At 33.3% G+C, this 21,035-nt stretch overlaps 1 protein-coding gene across 5 annotated transcripts in view; it reads left to right on the forward strand.

The window, feature by feature from the left end:
* Positions 1-21,035, forward strand: part of LOC106466523 (NGFI-A-binding protein homolog) — a 126,775-nt gene that overhangs the window by 12,534 nt on the left and 93,206 nt on the right. For 4 of the 5 annotated variants that reach the window (XM_022394555.1, XM_022394552.1, XM_022394551.1 and 1 more), the window contains exons 2-3: positions 7,362-7,499; positions 17,138-17,454. In XM_022394555.1, coding sequence (XP_022250263.1) covers positions 7,418-7,499; positions 17,138-17,454 — 399 coding nt within the window. In that variant the 5' untranslated portion in view covers positions 7,362-7,417. Of the gene's footprint in view, positions 1-7,361; positions 7,500-16,539; positions 17,455-21,035 lie in introns of those variants that run through there. The other variant, XM_022394554.1, reaches the window with a different exon arrangement.

A 21,035-nucleotide genomic window follows, 5' to 3' on the forward strand; every position in this document is an offset into this window, starting at 1 on the left:
TACCGCTGACTTACGGAGGCCTTTTTCTCAAGAAAACTATAGAGAGTTTGTACATCTTAAATGACAGAAAATTTGTAAGAAATGTTTGTGTTGAGGGGAAGGGGAAAGCCTTTTTTTTGTGTGTTCCTGCGTCTTTCATTACTATGTTCTCCTCGTTATCATCATGTTATTTTGTCTTTTTGATTGCTATATTATCACGAGGCAACATTATTGTTGCGAACATCGTAAGTATCAATTTTCGGTAAAGCAGAAATAAGTTGGAAAGAATGGTGGTATCCAAGGAGATGATGATCTTCTGGTTAATTCTGGAGTAAGAAATTCTGTACCAATGCGATACAAGTGCTGGAACTTCTACGTGCAAAGGTGACTTTAAAAAAGCGGCTTGTCTTTTTAAACTATACGATACACTACGTTATTTACTTAATTTAGGCATGAGTTATTTATGCATTGTAGTTTTGGATTGGTCGCAGTAAAGTCAGAGCGTTCATGATATTCCCAAATTTGAAAGTAATAAACGCCCATTATAATCTCTTGAAGTTCGGTGTGGAAGTCGTTAGTGCAGGTAATTATCTTTTCCAGTATTTACTGTCGTAGCCCATATAGCCGTGTATAATTTCCCACCAGACATTTTACTCCATTTATCGATTTCACATTTATCTGTCAGACTTATCCATTGGTATATACAGTAAAACCGAAGAGGTAATAATCACCTGATCCTAATGTCACTTTGTAATTATGGTTTCTGGCTAGAAAAAAAATTAAATGATGAGCAGTCACGAAAGAGTTGTGGTTCATTTCTGCATTGCATTTCTTCCTCTCCTTCTCCCTTTCTCCTATTCTTTGTTCTGTCTAAAATATAATTTTAGGCTCACGTAAATCTTCATTAAAATAGTTTTAACAGAATTTCTAGGGTACATAATTTTGCTTATAGCTACTTTCAACGTTCAGTATGAGGCTTGTGATACATGAATCCATTATTCAATATTTGTAATTGACTTTTTACGAAGCTAAATGAAAGCACTCGTACCAAAAGAAAACTTTACAAGCTATTACTCGATTCGTCAGTAAAGTTCTGTCATGAAAAAATCTAGATACACTTAAAGAGTATGTAATTTGGTAGATTAAGATTATCTGAATGTCAACCTTCAAAGCTTTTAATGTATTTTTTGTATAATATTTGATCATTTTTCTTTATTACAGCATACAATTAAGATAAGGGTTTTTAATATGACTGCACTTTTTACGTGTCATTTCACTGTGTGGAACTTGACTCGTAATCTGAGGGTCGCGGGTTCGAATCCCCGTCTCACCAAATTTACTCACCCTTTCAGCCATGGGGGCGTTATAACGTAACGGACAATCTCGTGTAGCTTTGCGCGAAAATCAAACCAAACCAATTCACTGTGCAGCATTGAACTGATATTCCGATTGTTTTTTCAGTGTTAGTGTAAAACCTAGTTTAACTTCAATGTATTGTTTTCAGAGACCGTGACTGACCTAAAGATTAGCGTAGCGTTCTGCGTGTCGATAGTTTCAAGGATGGATATTTCATTGTAGATGATCCGTTACTGAGAGGGCGCTATAACTACGATAGAGAAGCTCGCTGTTTCTTTAATAGTTGTCGCATAGTAGACGGTGGGTGCTGCTACCCGATTGTCGTCTCTCTGATCTGCAGTTCTAAATTAAGAATGGCTATGCTTCAGTCCTAAGGGTATTTGACCTGAGCGTTTAGTCCATATTTCATATAACTGTCGTTAGGCTGAAAATTCCAAAGCACTTTTGAAAAAAAGTAAATTTTATATCAGATTCTTATATATTAAAATATTCCGATATTATACTCGAAAGACATTTAGTACTGTAGCCTAAACTGAAAATGTCATTGACATAAATTGATTCTGAAAATAGAAGTGCTGCTGATTGAGGTATTTTTTTGCCAAAGTTTGATATCATTAAGATGCAATTAACATAAAATATGTACTTTTTTTTGCCATACATACATATATCAAGTTTACCAGTATATAACTTTAATTCAAATTTGTCAATATTTTAATATTTTTTGTAGGCTTGGATTTTCCTCGTAAGTCCACTCTTGATTTCCAGCTATCTTCTGTATCCCAAGAATGTCACACTTTTGTAGATGTCACCAGCTAAGGATGTATCTGTATGTTCATTGTTTGTTAGGATTTAGTGATCTGAAAGGCAATCCTTTCAGGTTGATGGCCCAACATGCACATGGAAAAACATTGACTTTTAGGCTATTTCTGATTGCTTCGGCTAGAAAGGGTGACGCTTGGTAGTATCCATTGCAAGTCAGTTCCATCCAAGTTCAGTTCTTGGCAAGTGTAGAATGTTCAGAAGAGTTCAAGTTTGATGGTTGAGCACTCTATTTGCCTCTATACGTGACTGTGAAGTCTATTAAAATCAGAGTTCTCTGTGTTTCTGTCTCAATTCATTTTAACTTGTAAATAAATGACACTTCTGCTGTCTATTTCGCCGTGTCTTTGAACAGTTTGCCATCGACATTTTCCTTCAAGACCTGGCATGGCCTGGTGGTTAGGGCGCTCGACTCGCAATCTGCGGGTCGCGGGTTCGAATCCCCGTCACTGAACATGTCCACCCTTTCAACCGTGGGAGCATTATAATGTGACGGCCAATCCCACTATTCGTTGGTAAAAGGAGTAGCACAAGAATTGTCGGTGGGTGACGTTTACTAGCTACCTTTCCTCTGGTCTATCACTTCTAAATTAGAGACGGCTAGTGGATAGCCCTCGAATAACTTTGCACGGAATTCGAAACAAAGCAAACCAATTTTTCTTCAATTCCACTCATCTTTTATTAACCTACAGGCTAAATTTTTATAAATTCCCTGTTATTCTGTTGGTAGTTTACTCGTATTCACTTACAAACCATGAGAACACCAGCTATAAATAACTTAAATAACAACGCACATACTATAAAGTAAAATGAAGACGACTCCCAAGCAATAATTGCTCACTAGCTAGAATGAGTTATTTTTGGTGAGCTAGCTTGCAAGGTAAGGAAAAACTGTTTAGTTAATGACTTACTAAAAAGTATCTTGTGCACATTTGTAAAGGAAGGACGATGTTTTAGTAGAAATATTACAATATGAACCCCATGTTTGTTGGTAAGGAGCAGACAATGTGCAACTCTCTAAGTAATATCCTATTCTTACCCATATGATAGAATAACAATGTATTAAGCAAATGATTTACGAAACTGCGTAATTTTTACCTAAGCAGTAAAACGGGTCCTTATCTAGAAAGTCGTTTATCAAACATATATTTGTTTGTTTGTTTGAAGTTAAGCACAAAGCTCCACAAGGGCTATCTGTGCTCTGCCCACCACGGGTATCGAAACCCGGTTTCTAGCGTTGTAAGTCCGCAGACATACCGCTGTGCCACTGGGGTGCCAAACATTTATTATCTGCCTAATTACCGAAAATAGCATCGTTTTACTCAGTATGGCACTTAGTTAATACATTGTATCTACCTTAAAAATTACCACATGGTATTACTTAGTAAGCCTTTTAATTAATAGACTATCCATGTGGTTATGGAGTGTTATATATTGTTTCTATCTTACAAATGACCACATGGTATTATTTAGTACGTTGTTTACTTAATACATTGTCTGTCTATTATAAAAACAACAAAGCACTACAAAGTGTCCGACAAGTCTGGAACCATAGGCACTTCAATGAATTTGATAGTATGTATTCCACATGATGTCCTTGTAACTCGAAACAACTTTTGATTAATAGCAGAATTAACTCAACCTTCTCATGCTGTTACAGCGCTATAATCAGTCACGTATCTGAAATTAAGAAAAGGTGCAACTCACCTATGAATCCAAACTTTTCGGATACCCCGTATTTAGTAACTCATTTACTGTTATCATTGTTCCTACCTTACAAACGAATGTTTCATAGACGACTTGATAAATAATATTTCGTTCTTCATTGATTACTTTTAGATACTACAATTTTACAAATGGTTCACTGTGACTTAGAAAATAATGCTCTGTACTCTTGGGCTGTGTAGAAGATACGTTTGATAAATAAGTGATTTTATTTTACTTTGTTCACGTCGATTTGGTAGAGACTATGTATTCAACTAAGTAACTCTCTTTACGCAAGGAATATGTGGTAACTTTGCGATTGATAAATGGCATGTTAAATAATGTTCTTTGCTCTTTGGTTAGTTAGAAACGACGTATTTAAAAGACGACTGTTTATTCACAATTTTGAGCTCGTTAGCTTTATAGAAGCGATGTTTACTTTAGAAACCTTATTGAACAATGTCTCTATATTGTCTAAAAGATGGAGGTGATATGCCTTATAATTATCTTACTAAGTAACATTTACTAGTTCAATAAACGACACCCCTGTAGCAAGACTTACCAAATATTGCTGTAGTAAAGAAGGATATATTGTTGTAATATACTAATTAACCCTCAACTGGTTAGGTGGGGTCAAAATGACCCACATCGATTTTTGAAGTCGATTTTCCAACTCAGCTAGTGCTGCTTTCTACTTGATGTTTTCTGTACTATATCCTCAATCAGTTCCTGAGTGTTGAGCACAGCGGATGTACTGTTACAACCATTTTTCTTACTGTTGCAATCATTCGTTTGTCGTTTGCGTAGCATTCTGACCCTACCGTAGATAATACAGTGTCTTGCAAAAGTTTTTACTTTCTATCATTAAATGTCATATTTTGATGAAATACAATTAAGGTAAACAATTTTTTTAAATGAACTTAGTTTTTATTCAAAGCTGTAATGATCAAACTTAACACTGTTATGTGTGAAGGAGGTTGAATGACAGCAAAACCTGCAAGAAAATGTATAAATTGAAATTTGCTGATTGCATAAGTACTGAGCTCCCTAAGTCAATACTTGGTGGAAGCAATTACAGCTGTGTGTCTTTTTGGATAGGTCTCTACCAGCTTTGCCCAATGGGATTGTGTAATATTTGCCCATTCTTCCTGGCAAAATTGCTCCAATTCTGACAAGCTCGTTGGGGATCGTTGATGGACTGCAATTTTCAAGTCTCGCCATAAATTTTCTATTGGATTCAAGTTAGGACTTCGACTGGGACACTTTAGGACATTCGCTTCTTCGTTTGAAACCACCACTCCACTGTTGCTTTGGCCTTTTACTTTGGGTCATTGTCCTGCTGAAATGTGAATTTTCGACGCAGTTTTAGATTCTTGGTTAATTCAAGCAGGTTTTCCTCTACGATTCGCCTGTATCATCCATCTTCCCCTCAATCGTGACAAGCTTCCCAGCCCCTGCTGATGAGAATCATACCCGTAACATGATGCTGTCACCACCATGCTTGACATTTGGGATGGTGTTGACTGGGTGATGTGCTGTGTTGGACTTGCACAGATTAACGCTTTGAATTTAGTCCAAAAAGCTAAATTTTTGTCTCATCGGACCAGTAAACATTCTGCTACATGTCTGCAGTATCATTTACATGCTTTATCGCAAACATTTAAGATGATTCCTTTTTTATTAACGGCTTCTTTCTTTCTACTCGCACATACAGGCCAGCTTTTACACATCCCAGACATATAACTTTACAAATCTTTCAAAGTCACTGTTGGTTTCACAGTGGCATCATTAACCAGTTTACTGCCTGCCTGCTTACTTTGGAAACGTGGACTGGTCTTGGTAATGATTGGGTGGTATAAAGCACATTCCAATTATTAATGATGGACTTCACCGTACTCAAAGGGATAATCAGCTAATTTGAAATTTTCTTGCAACTTTCTTCTGATCTGTGTTTCTCTACCACTTTAACCTTGACTTTTTTGGAAAGTTCCTTTGTCTTCATGGTTGGTTTGTCGTATCACTGTGTGAGTTGTGGTCTGAACAGATGCATTTACTCTGAATTCAAGTTAAACCACTTTAATTACACACAGACAGAGACCATTACTCTAATTTTGTGACCTTTCAAACTAATCTTTTGCACCTGAACTAATTTAGGGATGTCGTAGGAAAGGGATTCAATAGTTATGCAATTGAGAATATTCTAATTTTCCTTGAAAATCTAACTTACTTACATAATATCAGCGTTTTTTTTTTTAGCTTTCGCAGTTTCGATTAGATTATAGAGATTCTAAATATAACGTCTTATTTGAAAGTTTCATGATTGCAAGCTGAGATGGGGAAATTTTGCAGGGGATGTGTGAATACTTTTGCAAGGTAATGTACGTTTGAAGTTTGAGCGACTCTACCACTTAAGATTCATCTATTTTTACCCTACCAGTTGAGGGTTAGCATCTACTAGTTGAATAAATGACTCGTTTCAAGCAAGACTTACTCAATATTGCTGTAGTAGAGAAGAACTTATTGTTTTAATATACAAATTGAAAATTTTCCCAGGAGATGCCACGTTTGATATAGTGTTTGAAATTTGCTGGATATGTAAATAACGAGACTTGTCACGACAGATCGGGGTAAAGCATATTCACAGTAGAAATTTTTCAGTGTCATTTAGTTTTTGTCATTAACTTAGAGTTCAGATAGTATCTTTGTGTAGACTTATAGTGCAAATGAGATACTAGTACTTGGGATACAGTGACTAAGAGGAGTATCGGTCTGTAGATGTGAGGTTTCGTTCCCGCTAGAAAAGAAAAACAACCAAAAAAGCAAAAAAAAAAACTCGCACTCCACACAATGTTTGGTGCCGTGAGTGTGTTGTAAGAGTGACAGTCAAATCCCACAATATTGTGTCTGACAAGAGTAGCCCAAGAGTTCACTCGCTGTTTTCACTCTTGTCTATTGGTTCAAAATTAATGAAAGTTAGAGAAGTTAACCCTTGCTTAGCTTTGCTCAAAATTCAGCAAACAAATAAACTTATGGAGATTGTGTGGCTCAACGCCATATACACTACTTAAAAAAGAGAAACGTATTGTTTGATTCAGAGTGGGCCTATTTAGAATCGTGTTTTCTTTTAATAGATCATATCTTGTTCTGTTGATGATAGATAATTTCATCAATGGTAGTTTAATATGTTTTTTAATTTGATAACTTGTATAGCTCAAATGACTCAACAAGGCTGTTTCTTAATAATACTGTAAGTAACCTGACTGTTGTTTGTTTGTTGAATTTCATGCGTTGTAGTCTGACAATCTGATAAGAATACATTTTAAAGTTACTTCCCTTGTCGCTACTCATATACAACATGCTTCAAAAATATTACGTTATGCCAGTGGGTTAGGTGCTTTATATACCGTTTAATGAATCTCTCTGTTTATTTGTTCTTCTGACAGTAGACAATTAACTCTGTATTTCCGACTTGCTATATAATATAGCTTTTTTTTTTTTGGTAGGTGGAGACGATGTCCAACAGCTTTGTGAAGCCGGAGAAGAAGAGTTCTTGGAAATAATGGCTTTGGTAGGGATGGCAAGCAAGCCTCTACATGTTAGGCGACTCCAGAAGGCGCTACAAGAGTGGGTGAACAATCCTGGTAAGCAGTCTCGTGTATTCAGAGTTATCATAAACATTTCTTGTTTGGCAAGTATTACTGTTAAGTAATATTGAGTATTCCTAATATTCATAGTTATTTCTCATGATATGTAGTGTCATATGTTTATAAATACCTGAAACATTTCCTGTTTGGCAAGCACCACGAGTAAGAAATATAATGTTTTCAGAATTACCATAATAATTTCATATTTGCCAAATGTTACTGATAAGTAACCTTATGTATTTTTAATATTCCTCATCGTTTCTTGTTTGGTAAATATTACTGATAAGTAGTGTCATGTGCATAGAATTGCCATAAGCACTCCTTTAGCAAACATCACTAGTAAGTAGTCTCATGTTTTTAGGATTATCTTAGTCATATCTAATTTCTCAAATGTTCTTGGTAAGTAGTCTTATGTATATAGGATTACTTAAGTATTACTTATATACTTAAGTATATATAAGTATTTCTTGTTTTACAGGTATCACTCGCAAGGTACTGTAGTTTATTCAAGATTACCATTATAATGTCCAATTTGTTAAGTAGTCTTCGAACGATCATGAGCATGTTTCCTCTTTGGCGAACACCACTAAAAAACACTCTGTTTTTTTTAATATAAAATGTATAAATCTTCCTAACTAATAATTGTTAAGTCGATAGAATGAGATATATTATGAATATTTGACGTAGCAGTAGGAGTTAAGTAAAGGTCATTGTTTTCAAAACGCTATGAGTATTTGTTAAAAACAAACATTCATTAGTGTAATTTGATTGATTAGTTACATGAACCTGGAAGCCAAACAATTGATTATTTGTTATTTCTGCTCCTTGTTCCTCGAGATGGAGTTATGGTTATCGTAACCACTGTCTTAGTTTTGTTTAGGATTTGCATTGCTTTTCATAATAGGAAAATTTAGTTAGTTAGTTAGTAATTAAGCACAAAGCTACACAGTGGACTATCTGTGCTCTGCTCATCACGGGTATCGAAACCCGTTTTCTAGCGTTGTAAGCCTGCAGATATACCGAGAAAATTTAGAGCTTATCTTTGTTCTACCACTGAAGAACTATATTTTTGTTAAAGGACAAAAAACATTATTATACACATGATGTGTATTAGGTTGTGCCTGCTATAACATGACACAATGAAACACACACAAACAACTAATAAACTGATAATTGCTTTCAAATTTTTATAACACATTATAAGTGCTTTTCACTAGTTTGTTCACACACCAAACAACAAACATATTATAATTTGAATATGTCATAGCCTTAGAAAGATATTACTAAAACAGCGAGAGTTGATAAGGTAGGTACAGTTGTGATAAGTTGTCTCAGAAATCAAAGGGAGAAAAGGTTAGTACACGGTATATATTCAATTAATTAAGTTTAGCTTATCGTAGCAATATGTATGAAACGCTTGCATTATTTTTGTTTTGTTTTGTTTTCCAAGGTATTTACAATATTGGGATTTTAGATGGCATATATCTCAGCGCTTAAAAAAAAATACGATTTTTGCTACGAAAATGTGTCATGGGGCAAAACATACTAATAAAAGAAAGCTATACAAGTAAACATTTTACATTAAATTTATGGGTAAATTATGAAAAAGTAAAGTTAACTGTTTTTTTTATGTCCTCTTGTGGCACAGCAGTAAACTTGAGTGCTTATAACTCTAAAAGTTGGGACTGGATTCTCCACGGTGAACACAGCGCACTTAGCCTGTTACGTGACTTTGCTCTTATAACAAACGAACGTTTTCTTGTCGTTAAAAGGTCACATTCTTCTTGTTATATTGGGAACAACAAAGTTTACTAGTATTGGTATTGTATCGTCAAAACTAATTTAGGTTTCAAGCGGCTGAGGTAATGAGATTTACTGTGTAATTCATGGTATTTAAATTGCCAGAATAAGCATTTCTTTCTTTGCAATGATTTTTAGCTAGAACTGATTAATTTACACCAAAGTTCCAGTTAAGCACTGATGTATAATATTATCATTAATAAGCAAATTATTCATAATGGAGTAACATGTTAAGTATTTTTGAATAAATTAAAACGGCTGGCTGATATAGTAGTTAGTAATGGCAATGTGAAGTGAGAATTCAGTTCCTATTAAAACACATATTACTGAATACATACGGAACAGAAATTAACCCTCTAGAAAGTTTTTCTTTGTCCTACTGTTACAAGTATTTGTAGAGGAAGAAGTAAACAGCATCAAATCTATGAAATATAATTATCTTATTACGTTTTTCTATTTAAGTACAAGCATACTTAACTCACTGTTCTGATAGAGTTAATCTGATTTAACAGCGATAGATTAAATCTCATAGATCGAAATATTATTTATCAATTAGTTGAAATAATTCTTCTATATGTCTTGGATATTATACACATATAAGTAACCATACATACACTATTTCACGGACTTCACACTAAAAGTAAATTGTCTCTGTTCTATTTTATACCCCTTTCCTTATTATGCAGTCAGTGTGGTGACAGAATCCGTTTTTCCATGCATTAATCATTCATTAAGCCAGGTCCCCCGGGTACACGCTCCAAACAAATCGATAAAGCCTATTTGAGTACATGTAATTTGGGAGTTAAACAACCATCAAACAATCGTTGTATATATATATTGTCTTTTGGAAGTCAGTCGAACTGCACGTATTCGTTAAGTAACTGCTATAAAGGATAAAAATATGTGTACGCCATGATAATTAAGTGTGAATTTTCAGCGGCTGCAGAGAAAAATATAAAAACTCGCATTTATTATGCTTATATCATATTTCATACCCAATTAATTTATGATTTCTTTAGAAAGAGGTCGTTAAAATAATTTCAAAGAAACCCTAGTTTAAGCCGAGTTTATAGCTCAAAGTCGTGTATTTTCTCTTAGAAAAAAGTACTTAGTTTTATTTGTTCATATAAGATAAATATTACTCGTGTATGTCCAGTTATAATGCAGACTGTACTGGGTGGGATTCGGTAAAAAAACAACAACAACAACAAATATTCTTGTGTGGTCATTTAGTGAAAGGACTGTACTTATTAACATCTAATCACAATAGGCTACCAACATACCTTGTGGTGATTACATCTTGGTTATGTGGTAATTTGGTAAGGACACAGTACTTGTATATGTTTATTTAGGGAGATGGTTGTGCTTCTTTTGTACGTTTTGGTGATTATATTTTGGTTATGTGGTAATTTGGTAAGGAAACAGTACTGTATATGTTTATTGGGGGCGATGGTTGTGCTTGTTTTGTACGTTTTGGTGATTATTTCTTGGTTATGTAGTAATTTGGTAAGGAAACAGTACTGTATATGTTTATTTAGGGAGATGGTTGTACTTGTTTTGTACGTTTTGGTGATTACATCTTGGTTATGTGGTAATTTGGTAAGGAAACAGTACTGTATATGTTTATTTAGGGAGATGGTTGTACTTGTTTTGTACGTTTTGGTGATTACATCTTGGTTATGTGGTAATTTGCTAAGGAAAAATACTTGTATATGTTTATTTTATGAAGAAACTGTACTTTGGTTATTCAGTGAGGTGATTGCACCTATTTTTCGTTTTTTAATTTGTTGAGTAAACTGTTCTTTTGTGTGTCATTTGGTGGACTCGTGTTTGTCTTTACATGAAGTGTTTGTATGTATGTCATGTGTATATGTAAGACTTTCGTGAGAAGAGTGACCTGTGTTTTGTAACAAAATGTATTTTAAAGAGATGTTTAACCATCTACTTTGTCATTTGGTCCGCAAACTGTACAAATGTTCGTCATTTCGTGAGATATTTATACTTGTGTGTGGTAATTTAGTGAGATTAATGTACTTGTGTTTCGTAATTTGGTTAGCAAACTGAACTGTGTGTTCATATAGTGAGATTATTGTACGTTTAGTTTATCATTAGTTGAGCAAATTTTACCTTTTTGGTCAGTTAGAGAAATGACAGAACATGTATTTTGTCATTTGTTGAACAAACTATACTTGTGTGTGATCATATAGTGAGATGATTGTGTTTGTAGTGTAATTTTGCGAGATTCCTGTACTTGGGTGGCTTTATTTTGTTTGATGATCTTACTTGTATTTTATCATTTGGTGAGCAAATTCTACTTTTGAGTAATAATTTAGTGATATGACTATACTTCTGTTTTTCATTTTGTGAGCCAACTATAAATGTATATATCATTTGGTTACGTACTTGTGTTGGTCATTTAATGATATTATTCTACTCGTGTTTTGTCATTTTATGTACAAACCGTACTTGTGTGTGGTCTTATAGGCAGAGAATTGTACCTTTCTGTTGATGATATTGTTGTTTGTTTGGTCATTTAGTATAATGATACAATTTGTGTTTTGTCATGTGGTGCGTAAACTGTACATGTGAATGGTCATTTAATGATATTATTCTACTCGTGTTTTGTCATTTTATGTTCAAACCGTACTTGTGTGTGGTCTTATAAGCAGAGGATTGTACATTTCTGTTGATGATATTGTAGTTTGTTTGGTCATTTAGTATAATGATACAATTTGTGTTTTGTCATGTGGTGCGTAAACTGTACATGTGAATGGTCATTTAATGATATTATTCTACTCGTGTTTTGTCATTTTATGCACAATCCGTACTTGTGTGTGGTCTTATAGGCAGAGAATTGTACCTTTCTGTTGATGATATTGTAGTTTGTTTGGTCAATTAGTATAATGGTACAATTTGTGTTTTGTCATGTGGTGAGTAAACTGTACATGTGAATGGTCATTTAATAATATTATTCTACTCGTGTTTTGTCATTTTATGTACAAACCGTACTTGTGTGTGGTCTTATAAGCAGAGGATTGTACATTTCTGTTGATGATATTGTAGTTTGTTTGGTCATTTAGTATAATGATACAATTTGTGTTTTGTCATGTGGTGCGTAAACTGTACATGTGAATGGTCATTTAATGATATTATTCTACTTGTGTTTTGTCATGTGGTGAGTAAACTGTACATGTGAATGGTGAGATGGTTGTGTTTGTTTGTTTCGTTTGGACTGTATAATTTATTTTTATGGTTATTTTTTGAATATATCACACATGATTGTTAGCGGGAGAAGAGTACTTATTTCTTTAATTATAGAAGTAAAAGAAAAAAGTCGTTATAAATATGTCTGATTTTGACAGGACAAATTTATGTGTTATCACTCAAGGACAGAATATAGTACACACGTGGGGTGATGTTTGTTTATTTGTTTGTAATAAAGCTCAAAGCTACACAATGGGCTATCTGTGCTCTGCCCACCACGGGTATCAAACCCAGATTCTAACGGTGTAAGTCCGCAGACATACCGCTGTGCCACTGGGGGTAGGGTGATGTTATAAAAATAATATAGCTGTAAGTAATCACTGAATGAGAAAATTATTTTGTAATTTAAACACAAGCCTGAATATTCCTCTAGTTATTTAGACAGAAAATGTCATTTATTTCTTATGATTAGAAAAGAAGAATGTATATGTCAATTGCAATTTCAACAGAATATTGTATTTGAGTTTGTTATATTAGACAGAAAATTGTTTGTTTGTTATCGATAAGACAAGAGACGATACATATAAGTGTTGGCCTACGCTGAGAATCGTATTTGTTTGTTATCGATAAGACAAGAGACGATATTTATACGTGTTGGCCTACGCTGAGAATCGTATTTGTTTGTTATAGATAAGACAGGAGACGATATTTATAAGTGTTGGCCTACGCTGAGAATCGTATTTGTTTGTTATCGATAAGACAAGAGACGATATATATAAGTGTTGGCCTACGCTGAGAATCGTATTTGTTTGTTATCGATAAAACAAGAGACGATATATATAAGTGTTGGCCTACGCTGAGAATCGTATTTGTTTGTTATAGATAAGACAGGAGACGATATTTATAAGTGTTGGCCTACGCTGAGAATCGTATTTGTTTGTTATCACTACCAAAGAACACTGAATTTATGAGTGGTGATTTAGACAGGAAATCGTATTTATTTGCTATAATTACGACAGAATTCTGTATTTATGAGTGTTTGTTTAGATAGTAAATCGTATTTGTTTCTTGTCATTACGAAATAATACTATATTTATGATTGTTGAATTAGATAGTAAATCGTATTTATTTGTTATCATTACGAGATAGTACTGTATTGATGAGTGTTGACTTAGGTAGAAAATAGTATTTTTGTGTTATCATTACGAGAGGATACTACATTTTTTCAGTGTTGGCCTAGGCTGAAAATCGTATTTGTTTGTTATCAGTACTAAAGAATACCGAATTTATGAGTGGTGTCTTAGACAGGAAATTGTATTTGTTTGTTATCATTACAACAGAATTCTGTATTTATGAGTGTTGACTTAGGTAGAAAATCGTATTTATTGATTATCATTACGACAGAATAATGTGCTTATGAGTGGTGGCGTATACAAAAAATCGTATTTATTTGTTATCTCCACGAGAGAGTACTGTATTAATGAGTGTTGATGTAGGTGGAAAATCGTATTTGTTTTTTATCGATAAGACAGGAGACGGTGTTTATATATGTTGCCTTAGGCTGAAAATTGTTTTTGTTTTTTATCGATAAGACAGGAGACGGTGTTTATATATGTTGCATTAGGCGGAAAATCGTATTTGTTTTTTATCAATAAGACAGGAGACGGTGTTTATATATGTTGCCTTAGGCTGAAAATTGTTTTTGTTTTTTATCGATAAGACAGGAGACGGTGTTTATATATGTTGCCTTAGGCTGAAAATTGTTTTTGTTTTTTATCGATAAAACAGGAAACGGTGTTTATATATGTTGTCTTAGGCTGAAAATCGTATTTGTTTTTTATCAGTACTAAATAATACTGAATTTATGAGTGGTGTCTTAGACGGGAAATCGTATTTATTTGTTATCATTACTGATAATAATGTATTTATGAGTGTTGACTTAGGTAGAAAATTGTATTTGCTTGTTATCATTACGAATGAATTCTGTATTTATGAGTGTTGATTTAGGTAGAAAATCGTATATGTTTGTTATCAATTCGACAGAACACTGTATTTATGAGGGTTGAGTTCGTAAAAAATCGTATTTGTTTGTTATCATTACGACACAATAATGTATTCATGAGTGGTGACTTATACAGAAATTCATATTTGTTTGTTATCATTACGAGCGAATACTGTATTTATAAGTGGTGACTGATACAGAAAATCGTATTTGTTTGTTATAATTACGACAGAATAATGTATTTATGAGTGGTGACTTATACAGAAAATCGTATTTGTTTGTTATAATTACAACAGAATAATGTATTTATGAGTGGTGACTTATACAGAAATTCATATTTGTTTGTTATCATTACGAGCGAATACTGTATTTATAAATGGTGACTTACACAGAAAATCGTATTTATTTGTTATAATTACGACAGAATAATGTATTTATGAGTGTTGAATGAGATAGTAAATCGTATTTGTTTGTTATAATTACGACAGAATATGTATTTATGAGTGGTGACTTATACAGAAAATCGTATTTGTTTGTTATAATTACGACAGAATAATGTATTTATGAGTGGTGACTTACACAGAAAATCGTATTTGTTTGTTATAATTACGACAGAATATTGTATTTATGAGTGTTGACTTAGACAGAAATTCATATTTGTTTGTTATCATTACGAGCGAATACTGTATTTATAAGTGTTGACTTAGGTAGAAAATTGTATTTATTTGTTATCTTTACGAGAGAATAGTGACTTCAGCTGAAGTTATGTTTTTTTTGTTATAATTAACACATCAGACTGTATTTGTTTGTTTTCATTAAGACAAATTTATTATTATTTACAATAAATTACTTGTTTGTTGTCATCAAGACAGAAGGCCTTTTGATTTGCCGGAGTAAGATAAAAAATAGAGCCTTTACATTTTTGTCTTGTCAGAAACAATTCAAACAAAATCTAAACTTTATAAATATTGGATAAAGTAATGTTTTATGGATTTTATAGATGAAAAGCGATTGTATTTGTGTGTGATAAATATCATGGAGATGGGTCACTCTATTTGGGTGTGACCCTTTAGTGACATCTATATTTGTGTGTATGAATATTGAAAGAGGTAGTTATATTTGTGTCATCATTTTGGGAGATGGTTATTTTTGTGTGTCACCATCTAGGGAAATGGTTTTAATTGTATGTGTAACCATTTAGAAAGAAGTTATATTTGTGTGTATGACTGTGTGAAGAAAATAATATATTTATATGTAAATATCTGGAGAGATGAGTATATTTTTAGTGACCATTTAGAGAGATGACTATATCTGTATGTAACGATTTGTGGAGATGACTATATTTATATGTGACCATTTAGAGAGATGACTGTTTGTATGGGACTATTTAGCGAGTTGACTATATCTGTATGGGACCATTTAGAGATATGACTGTATCTGTATGTAACTATTTGGGGAGATGACTATATCTGTATGCAACCATTTAGAGATATGACTATATTTATATGTGACCATTTAGAGATATGACTATATTTGTATGGGACCATTTAACAAGATGACTATATTTATATGTGACTATTTAACGAGATGACTATATTTGAATGTGAACATTTGGGTAAATGACTATATTTGTGGTGAGCATCTAGAGAGATATAAATATGTTTATGTTTCCGTTTACAAGAACGAATTATTGAACTTTCAGTTAGAGAGACAGCTATACTTGTATCTGCTCAATTTCAGAAAATACTGTATTTTCCAATATCGAATGCCACAGTTAGGAAAAGAACCAAATATTAGTGAATCATTATTAATTTGTTTTAAAAAACATGTAGTTGTAACCTTACACACACTTGATGACTAGTGTGTTTTTTGTTTTTCTTCTACGAATTAAGTCCGGTTTGAAAAATGAATGTATGTATATATATATATATATGTACATACACATACATATATTATATATATGTTGTGAAATATCTCCCATTGGTTTTAGAAAAATACAGATTTATCATGTGTTTCATGTTTTCAATATAGGTTTGACTTTAAATTTTCAAGAGACGAGAAGTGCTATCGCTAAGTCTCACCAAAACGGGGGAAAAGCTTGACTGTGAGGATTTGGAAAGAGAAGACCGTACTTGTGTAATACTATTTGGAGTGATGACTGTACTTAAGTGTTACTATTTGGAACGACGACTTTACTTGTGTGTTACTATTTGGAGATACTGAGTGTACTTGTGTGACTATTTGGAGAAACGATTGTCTAATGTGTTATTATCTGGAGAGATGACTACTGTGCTTGTGTGTGACTTAAGGGAGAATATGGTGTACGTGGCAAGTACCGCCACCAGAGTTGTAAAAGACTTTAGTGATATATGAAGTGTATCTGTCAAGTGAATATGTTCGTCGTGTGTGAAGAGCTCAACAGTCAACAGCTGTTCAGCACTTGCAATGTTAGCAATCAGAAACTGAAGAATATTTGAGTTGAGGTGTGGTTAAAGTGGATAACGTTAGGCTTTTCTGGATAACATGCTATAAAACCCTGTATGCTTATTTAATGTTTGTCCAGCGTGAGATTACATTAATTACTTCAATTTTTTTCATGTTGAGGAATGTTTTCCTCTCTTGATTTCAGCCATGTTTCAGACACCGCTTGTGCCCACCTTGCCCCCAAACCATCCAAGCCACCTTATGAACTCCTTAACCGCTTCGAGCAGGGCGGGTCCCGGTCCTTGCCCTGGTCCTGGAGCTCCTGTCAACCTATCCCAGTCGTCGGGACTACCACTGAGACCCAGTACACCAGTCCCCATGCTCCCAAACATTAGTAGTCATTCTTCCCCTTCCCCAGGAAGAAAGGAGGTACCGTCCCCCAGCCAAGCTCACGTGACGTCACAGCATCAGCATCAACAATTCTCGCAGATGCAACAACAACTTAGCCAGTCTTTTCAGCAGGTAAAATACATCGTTATTTTTGTCTCTAAGATAGTATCTGTTACTAGTTTTTTTTTCAATAATTATCATCATAGCATAAATCACTAACTGTATTGTTTGCGTTTTAACTTTAATAAAATGTACTTACAATTATGAATCAAAACAAATTACTTCAGCTGAGTTTAATAAAATCAAAATATGTTGTTTTTTTAATTTTTTAATATAATGAAGAAACGCTTTATCTCTTCTGTCTAACAAACTATCAGAAAGAAAGGTGTAATCAATACAAATTTCTACTGAAGATAAACAGGTAATTTTCTTGGAAAAAAAACGTGAGGGTTCTGAAACAAAAAAAAAAAAGAGTTATTTGATGTTTTGTAAGAAACGTTGATAGCTTTATTTTGTTCCCGGAATACCTAGCAATTCTTTGCTCATTCACTACTGGTTGTAACAATTGTAGCAAGTCAATCATATTTAAATTATCTGATCAATATGTGTGAGTAGACTTCAAATAGGTAAACCTTGAAAAGAGCGCTATTAAAATTAACACCTTTGGAACTGTATAGAGTTGAATTTTTGAACTTATTTCCAAAACAAATTTGGGCAATTGAAGTTTAACAATTAATTCAAAAACGTGAAACGTTGCAAACGAAAAACAGACAAATAAAACCATAATACAAGATTTATTAGGATGCAAAGATGTGTCCGATTGCTTAGAACTTGCATGGAAAACTCGAAGGTTTGAGGTTGTTGATTTATTAAATTTTATTCTTTAAGGTGTTAGCGTTAACGTAATTCAAATCTAACTAGAATATTATTCCATAAGTAACATGGTAATCACATCATGAAATCTAATAATGGTTGGAGACGGCTTAAATGGGTAATGAAGAAAAACTTTAATATAAGTTTAACATTAGTACCTCATGATGACAAAACCTTGTCGAAACGTTGTACATTTGCTGTTATGTTAAACTTATATTAAACGTTTTCTTCATTACCCATTCAAGCCGTCTCCAACCATTATTAGTCTCAAAGTGGGTTCCTCGTCATCGAATCATGAAATCTATTAAATCGCCAGCGGTGGTGCTTTAGAGGGACCTGTCCCTCCCCCAAAAACTACATTTTTGAAATTACAGCTAAACTATTATTTTAGAAGATTAAACACCTGCGATAACAAAGTTAAAACTTTTTGATTTGTTTGGAATAGCGTGAGGTCCCCTTTAACCGCTTACCTAGCGTGTGTTTAAGATCGGGGTGATACCAAAAATGTTGGAATTGTGATATGTTGTTAGATATCATCCTGTCTTCCTATAAACGGAAATATAATCACTGTAAAGATCTTGTTTCTTTAAGTGACGAACATCAATAATGTTGAGATTGTAATATAGTGATGGAGGTCCTTCTTTTTGGATTTGTTGAAAAGCGATAGCATTCGATATTTGTGTGCCGGCAATAATGCTGTTACCTTGTAACGAAACTGGTTTCTTCGAGAGCTTAATGTATTTATGGAATTTTATTTTACATATGGTTTTGACAAGTGTATATATTGCTTAGATAGCCAGAGGACTGAAATAATATACTTTATTGGATTGTTATAGGATTTAATTGATGTTAATGATATTGAAAAGTCTCGTCTAGTAAGCTTGTATATGAGGTACTAATGATCAAGAAATAGTACTTTCTAACTGTGTTCGATAGCTTTTCTAGATTGATTTTGACCTTCATATAATTTACTTAGGTATGTTCCAGAAAACTCAAAATTCAGAAAATACTCCATTAGTTTTTGATTGCCTGTTATATCTCGTAGCTTCAACATTTACCTGTTAAAAGAAATTGTCCCTGAAATATGTTTTTAACACTTTGACTACTTGCTTTTAGAACCTCTGGCATACAAATATTTTCTTGTTACTATAATAGTGTTTGTCGATATTGAAATTTAGATAATGTAAATTTTTGAAATTTCCTTAGGCCAAAAATGGCAATTGTATCTTGCTACTGTCAGGTGAGAGTGCCATCTCAGTTATACTAACTGACACGTTCAATTTGTTTTTTCAACCCCTCGGTGACGCTCCAGAAAGTTTGAAAGCTTATAACGCTACAAATCAGGGTTAGATCCCAGCAGTAAGCACAGCACAGTTAATCTATTGTGCAGCTTTGCGCTTGAAAAATCAATTAATCTATAAATTTACACTAAGCTCCTTTATATTACTCTGACAATTACCATTTTTGAACAGTTGCACAAAACTTTTAATAATATAGTAAAAACATTATTTGAAAAACCTTAACTTTACGTTTGTAAATATTGCTTTAACATTGCAATTAATCTGTGAAATTTTATTTTCTTCTATTTCTCTATTTTAATCCGAATGGCTTCCGTTTTTAAAGTTACTGAAGACACAACACTATGGCATAATAATTTTGGCATTACGAACGTTTCAAAATGGCATCCGAGATATGTAGATTTATCGTATGAAATGTAATACAGTTGAATAATTTTCTGGAGATAACAGACATAAATCTGTGACTTTTTATTATTTGGCTACTTTATGAGAAAAGAAAACGATACTCAAACTCAATTCTTTATGAGTACAGGCATATTTTACGTGTATAATATAAGTTACTAGTGTCCTATAATGTATTCAACCAAGATCTAGATGAATTACTAAACTGGTTGTAATTTAACAAAAACGGACTAAAAGTAAGAAGCTGAGTATAGAGAAGAAGCTCACATGTTGGCAAGGCAAGATACGACTGGCCAGCTGTAAATCAGTAGTATTTGATTTATATTCTCCTCCAATGTGGACTTGTTACTTGGAGTTCGTCTGTGTACAGAATATACGTGAATGGTGATTGTAATAAAATTCTCTATATTTGTCTCAAGTTGCTAAACTAATGAACTTGTAGTCAAAAATATGGCTCTGTCGTTCCAGGTGTCAAAATTAGCATTACGAGTTTTATATGTGAATGGCTTGCAAGTATTTTACGTGCCATCGATAACTTAAGTATCAATACATTTCTTGAAGAGTAATTATTATATTAATTTTATTTCGAACGTTTCGTTGAGTCCGAATCGAACAATATGAATGTTCTTGTTACTCTCCCCTTTTTTCTTTCGAAATAAGATATTCATTATAACGATATATGAACTAAAAGTACAACATAAATATACAGTGTCTACGTGTATACATATATATATGTTTCCAAATCATTCTATTTGAACCGAAAAAAGAATAAAAATTTATAACAAGAAATAGCTTTTAAATGTATCGACTTTCTATTTTCCCTACGATAACACAAGTCTGCGATGGTTTTATTGTCTAGTAATTCCTGTACGGTGAATTCGAAAATGATATCCATATTTCTCCATCACGTACATATTTTTCACACAACGTCATAACCCAATACATAAGAGAAAGACCACAACAGGCAGTTTGAGACTAAAAGGCGTAGATTTCACACACACAAAAAAATGAGGATGCATATTCGTTTGATATCAATGTTCTTCCCTTTTCTTCAGTTTGTATTTTGTTAACAAACATAATAATAAAAATGTTCCTTGGGGTAAATGAAATAAGATTTTATCTAAGTAAGAGTTTTTTTTT

The sequence above is a fragment of the Limulus polyphemus genome, unplaced genomic scaffold (assembly GCF_000517525.1).
Source record: "Limulus polyphemus unplaced genomic scaffold, Limulus_polyphemus-2.1.2 Scaffold2289, whole genome shotgun sequence".
Lineage (NCBI taxonomy): Eukaryota > Metazoa > Arthropoda > Merostomata > Xiphosura > Limulidae > Limulus > Limulus polyphemus.